Source organism: Saccopteryx leptura, chromosome 8 (assembly GCF_036850995.1).
Source record: "Saccopteryx leptura isolate mSacLep1 chromosome 8, mSacLep1_pri_phased_curated, whole genome shotgun sequence".
In the NCBI taxonomy this organism is placed as follows: Eukaryota; Metazoa; Chordata; class Mammalia; order Chiroptera; family Emballonuridae; genus Saccopteryx; species Saccopteryx leptura.
Window position 1 is genome coordinate 52345591 of NC_089510.1, and position 7234 is coordinate 52352824.

At 53.4% G+C, this 7234-nt stretch overlaps 1 protein-coding gene across 1 annotated transcript in view; it reads left to right on the plus strand.

Annotated features, from left to right (window-relative positions):
• PDIA5 (protein disulfide isomerase family A member 5) overlaps positions 1 to 6957 on the plus strand; it is a 90323-nt gene extending 83366 nt beyond the window's left edge. Inside the window, exons 16-17 of the mRNA XM_066346953.1 lie at positions 6173 to 6307; positions 6728 to 6957. Coding sequence (XP_066203050.1) covers positions 6173 to 6307; positions 6728 to 6808 — 216 coding nt within the window. The 3' untranslated portion in view covers positions 6809 to 6957. The remainder of the gene's footprint in view (positions 1 to 6172; positions 6308 to 6727) is intronic.
• Positions 6958 to 7234: the final 277 nt, after the last annotated feature.

Below are 7234 nucleotides of genomic sequence, written 5' to 3' on the forward strand. Positions count from 1 at the left end.
TTGGATTAGCAAGCAGAGAGTGGGGCCCCGGGCACGCGCCCCGGCAACTCCAGCAGCTGGGGCGGTGCAAGCTGCCACTTGGTGAGGGCAGAGTGTGGCTCCAGCCAAGGGGCTGTGTGGCCAGGAGACCCCGGGACTCTCGGACTGGGGCAGCTTAGCTGCTGTTAACCTGTGTCAGCTGGGAGAAGTCACATCAACTCCCTAGGCCGTGAGTTCCCTACACTGTAAAGCTGGGGTGCTGGTTTAGGTGAACATGAAGACCATGTCCAGCCTGACTCAATGCCATAGGAACCTGTCCCCTGGCAGACACCAGAAATGCACACACACACCCAACCCAAAATCATATGCATCTCATTTTCCTGGGAGGACTCCTCAGGCGATGCAGGGGCTGGCTGGACCATGCCAGGGTCACCTTGAGTAAGTCCCACAGCAATGGCAGTAATGAGATGGGGTGGAGAGAGCCCACAGGGACAGCAAGTGAGAGGAAGTCAGGCTAGGGCACTGGCACATGTGTGGAGAGTGGGGACAGTGGGGACTCAGACCCTAGAACCCTGTCCTGGACCCAAAGAGTCCCCTCATCAACTACAAACTATAGCTATCCTCTTGAAGGTACCCCTCAACCTCCCCCAGGAGGGATATAAGGACCAGAACCATTTTTCTCCTCCTCTTGCCACTTGGCCTGCATTGAGAGGGATGCGGCAGGAAGGAGCTTCCCCACTGCCGTCTCCCTCACCACCCAGCCTGTGCATTTGTCGGGGGGGCTGCAGGGAGGTCCAGCGCAGCCCGGGCTGCCAGTCCCTGGAGGACTGCCTCACACTCTGGGTGCTGGGTGGCATGGGGAGGCATGCCACCCAACACCCATGCTTTGGACAGATGGAAGAGTGGCAGAGGTGTGGCGTCTGCCTGCACCCCTGGCTGCATAGATCTTCATGACTCCAGGGCCTGTGAAGGCATCACATCAATCCTAGCAAGGCCAGGCTGGCTGTGCCCACAGCAGGCAGCCACAGGCTCAGCTTTCCTTCCCGCGTTTCCTCAACTGATGCACGGAAGCTCCATGGTGACCGCCCTTCCCTTAGCTGAGACATTGGTACGTCTTTGCTTGGGCCAGTAATGTTGCTGGCCTTTTCCTGGGGTCATTCTCTCTGTCTCTCCTTCCAACTTCCTTTATTCTAAGCCAAGGATAACCCTCGTTTTCAGAGGCATCCCAATTTCTCTGTCCCCAGCAGCTGGGGTGGTTCCTGGAGGTGGCTCTCAGTAACCCCAGGGAAACGTCTATCTCTCTGGCCTGGAGGACTAACATCACCGGTGCCACATTGCTGGACACCGCCCTACAGCTTTCAAAGCAGACTCTAGGGGTGGTTCCAGGAATTGTTATTTGTACAAGCTGGCTCTAGTGCTGGCCATAGGCTGGTGTTGGCAACCACTGGCCTGTCCGGCTCTCTCCTTCCGCTTGCGAGGGATCAAAGCCTAGAGAGGAGCTGCGAATGCCCAGTGGTTTACTGCAGCCAGAATGAGTCTCCTGACATCTCATCTCTTAGCCAGAGCTGTGTTTTTTTCCCACCCAGAAACCGGTCCTTATTCCTCCCCCAAATAATAGGCAGTTGTTTGCTCACTTTCATTTTCATAGCCAAAGTCAATGTTAGCTCCTGCCGAGATTTATTTTACTGAATCAATAAAGCTGTGCGAGGCAGCTCATGTTTTAGCTGGGAGCCTCCGCTCCCTCCCAGGAGCTTACTGGGAGACTCAGCGGTTGACGTGCTGAGTGGAGAAAGGGCCGCACACTGTTAGTGCAGGGATGGGTGGCACTGGGGAAGGGGCCGTGGAGGACAAGGATCCAAGGTGGAAGGTTGGTGGACAGGGGTCAGGGGACCACTGGGCTGCAAGGTGGGGCTCATCTCACTGCACATCGGCATGTGCCCAGCCTGAGGGTGGAGGAAGGCCTGCAGTGCAGCTCAGGGCCGGGTATGAAGGTCATCCCATCCCTTCCTCGGAGGTTGGCCCAGAGCTGCTGTAACTCTGGCTGTGTTGTATATAGCCCTCCCCCCCCCCCCCCACACACACACCCATGCTTACAAAGCGGCCTGCCTGTCAGGAGGGAAACTCCCTGAGGACAGGGACCTCATTTGTCCAAGTTCCCCACAGTCTTTACTCCTGAGACCTCTAAATGTTGATTGAATGAAGGAGCAGTCACCTGTTTAATATTCTTTGTAAGTCCCTCTCCCATTAATACTTTGAAAGCATTATGTCATGTTATCCTCACAGTAGCTTAATCAGCTAGGTATTATTACTTTCCCTTTCAAAGATTGAGTCTTAGGTTCAATGACTAGCCCAAAGTTACTGGGCTGGAAAGGGGAGCGTCAGAATCGAATAAAGAGGCACTGTCTGAGTTCTCCCAGAAGTCAGTGGGGGTCTGTGACTTGACCACAGGGGTTTATTTGGGAGGTGGTCTCAGGAAGCTGCCAAGGGAGGAGATAGAGGAAGGGAAAGCAGACAGGGAAGGGACCAGAGCAGGGGCATTAATGAGGACCTTGTGGGCACCTAGGCTGTCCCTGGAGACCTTGACTAGGGGAAACGTCCTGAAGCCCTGCCCACTGCTAGCCTTACTTCTAGCTCTCTGCAACCAAGAGTTGCTGGTGCTGGTGGCAGGTGCTGGGCCGAGGGGACATAACAGGCACTGACAGCCACCTACCTAGACGGGACAGGTCTAGAAGTCAGAGGTGAGTTCAGTGCAAATCTTGAGTGGGCGTGAAGGGGTCAGGCACTCGGACAGTTGAAACTGGGAGAGACGAGAAACATTTATTTGCTGCCTTCTTTCCGAAGAGCCCGTGCCACTTCCTCCAGGGAGGGCCACGCCTGTCTCTTCTCTCGCGGAAACAGCATGGAGGAGCCTTCACACCTAGAAGGAGCCCTTTGTGTGCAGCTGGTGGGTGGTTTCAGTGATTCAGAATAAGTGCACATTTTTAATTTAGTAGATTTATAAAATCATACACTACATTTCCCACAGCTCCAGGGCATGTATACAAATTAAATTTATAACTTAAAGCGGGTGCAGGGAGAGCAGCAGCCTGGAGCAGCGGTCATCAAACACGGTCCCAGCATAACCCAGGAACACGGGCTCCTGGCCGAGGGCTGCATGCAGACAGCTGCCCGGTGTGCAGGTCTCCCCGGGCCGGGCCCTTCCCCACCTGCCTGGAGCAGCGCTCATCAAACACGGTCCCAGCGTAGCCCAGGAACACTGGCTCCTGGCCGAGGGCTGCATGCAGACAGCTGCCCGGTGTGCAGGTCTCCCCGGGCCGGGCCCTTTCCCACCTGCCTGGAGAAACGGAACCCGAAGGATGGCCAGAGCAGTTTCTAAATATTTCAGAGTACTTTAGAGAGTTAGCTGGGCCTCTCTGAGGCTGCAGGGTCTGGTGGGTCAGGTCCCTGTGGTGCCAGGGAAGGGCAGGTTGACCCTGCCTGAGAAGACACCGCCCTCGGCTCCAACCCGGTGTTGCATGTGGGAACACAGGACAAGTGCCATCAAATCTTGCTTTAAAGAGAAGCTGGCAAGCCAAACTTTCATATAAAAATCTTCTGGCTCTTTTTCTAGGTTGGCAGCTAATTCAGATGATTTTTCTTTAATTCTGTGTGAGCCAAATAGAACAGGACTGAGAGCCAGCTGTGGACTGTGTGCAGCAAGTTTACACACTGTTCCACAAAGTCGTACTGTAGAGAGAGCGTTACAGCTGACGGGGGGAACGGCAGCGGGAGGGCAGGTGTGGTGACCAGAGTGCAGGCCGTACCTCACTCTTTCCTCTGACCATAGTCCTGCTGTGCACAGAGTGCCCTGTTCACCTGGACACAAGGTCAGTGACCAGTAAACTGTTGGTGACCTGCAGGGTTCTCTGCCTGGAAAGGGTCCTCCTCCATTCCAATGTAAGTAAGCAGCAGCCAAAGAACTCTATGAGTCATAGCTAGTCAGTAGTTCAGCCTAAGTTCCTTAGTGGGCTTGGCTCTCAGACACCCCCGTGCTCATTCTTCTCTCGGATCCCGGCATGGACTGGTCTTCTGGTTGGGTGCTCATCACGCAGCTGGCTGTCCATTCATCACCCAGGGCTCGGATCAGACGTGATCTCCTCAGAAAGGCCTCCTTGGCCATCCTGGTGAGAGCAGCCCTCTGGCTGTTGTCTATTGCACCACCCTATTTTAATTTTTGAGAGCAATCAATGGGCTGTAAGATGTCACTTATTACGTGTCTCTGAGCAGTAAGAATGGCAGTCACTCGGTGACTGAACTTCGTCAGGGTCACTTTGTACCCCTAGCATCTAGAACACATAGCAGGACTTTGATAAATGCTGCCCCTCCTCAGAATCAGTCCCCCTCCTCTGTGATGTTTTTCTATTGCATGTTGCCATTACTGGACGGACCCTCTCCCCTCCTTCCCTGCTTTGTGATCCTGAATAGGGAGAAGGTACTGTGCATCCGATTTATACCCTTTTACATATTTTGACAGAACAATAAATAATAAGGAAGCGCTACCCAGCATGTGGAACTTGTAAGATGGGCAAGAAGAGGCCAATGGCCAATTTAGGAACCTCTTTCTGACCAAAAACTGTTTGCTTTGGTCATGCTGAACTCTTTTTCCAGTTTCTGGAATGTGCCTCTCTGGCTGGAATTTTCTTTGCTTCCTGCTTCAAGCTTGGCTCAGATGCAAACTGTGCAGCGTGGCTTTGCTTCACTCCCCTGGGCGCTCTCAGCACCCAGGACTGCCTCCTGTCATGCCTTGGACTTGTCTCCTTATCTGGCTCCCTTTATCTGAACAGTCACCGAGCTCCTAGTGGGACAGAGCTTGTGTGTGGGGCCAGTGGAAGTGAGTATAACAACAGCTGACATTTACTGACCACTAACCGTGTGCCAGGACCCTGTGTCCGTGGGAACTGAGAAACCAGGAGGCTAAGTAGCTTTCCTTAAGTCTTTAAATGCAGCCAAGTCAAGGTTTGCACTTAAGAAACTTGACTTCAAAGCTCTTGTTCTTGTGTGTGTGTGTGTGTGTGTGTGTGTGTGTGTGTGTGTGTGTGTGTGTGTGTTTTTCTGAAGCTGGAAACGGGGAGAGACAGTCAGACAGACTCCCGCATGCGCCCGACCGGGATCCACCCGGCACGCCCACCAGGGGGCGACGCTCTGCCCACCAGGGGGCGATGCTCTGCCCCTCTGGGGCATCGCTCTGTTGCGACCAGAGCCACTCCAGCACCTGGGGCAGAGGCCAAGGAGCCATCCCCCGCACCCGGGCCATCTTTGCTCCAATGGAGCCTCGCTGCGGGAGGGGAAGAGAGAGACAGAGAGGAAGGAGAGGGGGAGGGGTGGAGAAGCAGATGGGCGCTTCTCCTATGTGCCCTGCCCGGGAATCGAACCCGGGACTTCTGCACGCCAGGCCGACGCTCTACCACTGAGCCAACCGGCCAGGGCCAAAGCTCTTGTTCTTAACCTTGGAATGACACTGCCTCCCAAGCAGATGCTTAAGGAGTATTTAGTTGGTAAATGAGTGAATCACATAGGGCCTCCTAGAAAGTATCACAGAACCTGTGGTGTTTACAAATGCTTCCAAGTCATCATTTCCTTTATGGTCATTATACAGTCATCCATCAGTATCCTTGGGGGATTGGTTCCAGGACCCCCTCCCCTCCCCTGGATACCAAAATCTCAAGGATACTCAAACCCTTATATAAAATGTGGTAGTATTTGCATATGACCTATAGTGGCATGTAGGCTATAGCAGGGTGTGCCTACACATCGCTTCATTCCAGTGGGTTCAGTGTAGTTCTTGGCATGTGGCAAATTCAAGTTTCGCTATTTGGAACTTTCTGGGATTTTTTTTTTTTTTTGAACATTTTTGATTTGCAGTTGGCTGACGCCATAGATGAGAAACTTGTGGGTACAAGGCGGGCTGCTGTACTCGGTTTTAAAAGGTAGTGTGAGGGCACACCAAACTAAGTCCGCAGATCTTACCCATCTGCCTTAGAAATAGAAAACAGGCAGCATCAGCCCCCCTGCTTTGGCTCAGCCCCTCCCTGCTGTTGGGGGAAGGTCCCAGGAAGCACACGGCCTGGGCCAGAGTGCAGGCTGCGCGGTGTCCGTCTGGCCTCAGCTCTCGGACTGGAGGCCCCTGTGCCGACCTCCCTGTCCTCACCTGTAGATCTCCTGTGCTGCTGTTGACTGTGTCAAAGATAAGAACCAGGACCTGTGTCAGCAGGAGGCCATCAAGGGCTACCCCACTTTCCACTACTACCACTACGGGAAGTTTGTAGAAAAATACGACAGTGATCGGACGGTGAGTTGCGGAGAGAAATCTGCCAGGAGCTCTGCTCTTTCTGCTGTTGGGCAGGGCAAGGGCCACTGAGGGGCAGCAACAGGAGGCCTCCGGAAGTCACAGGACTCAATGGCCCGGCCCTTCGGGGCTGAGAAGGCAGGGGTCTGGTGGGCCTGGCTGGGAGAGGTTCTCAAGGTGTTGTCACAGAAGTCCTGTCCCCAGAGCCAGGTGGCTTCCGGGGGTGGGGGGGCGGGATGGGAGTGTTTCCTTGACCACTCCAGGCTTCTCTGCAGGAAAGCAGACCCTCCCAGCTCCCCTCCCAGCATTGCTGCCCAGAAGAGTGAGTGCAGGGAGGGTCCGGGAAGGGTGGGGGGGAGAGAATGCATGTCCCTACCAGGTGTTAAAATTCCTTTTTCTCTTTTTCTCTCCCCTTCCCTGCAGGAATTGGGATTTACCAATTTTATTCGAACCCTCCGGGAGGGAGATCACGAAAGACTAGGGAAGAAGAAAGAGGAGTTGTAATTTCTGCCTCAGAGAGAGCTTTTCCATTACACTGTGAATGATATCTGTTTTATTGTTCCTTCTGAATTTCCACGTGTCCGAAGACAAAGTTTTTTAGAGCTGCTTATGGCCATTTTGTACAATTTTGAAATAAAATTAAATCGATTGTTTGGTTGTGTGGGTTATTTCCACAGAGCTCATGCTAACAAAGAGGGGACACTCGTGTTCTCCTTCATTCTGCGTCTTCTTTTGAGAGGTGGGGAGCCACAACCCAGGGTCATCCGCATGGAAGACACTCATGAGGGTAGATAGGGGACATCGGGTGCGGCCCTTTCAGTTATTGAAGAGCAGAACAAGGAAATCGGACCACAAAATATCCTGTCGGAAAACGACTAGTACTGAAAGGAAATGCATTAAGGTGATCAGGAAAATGGGACGCTGAAGTCA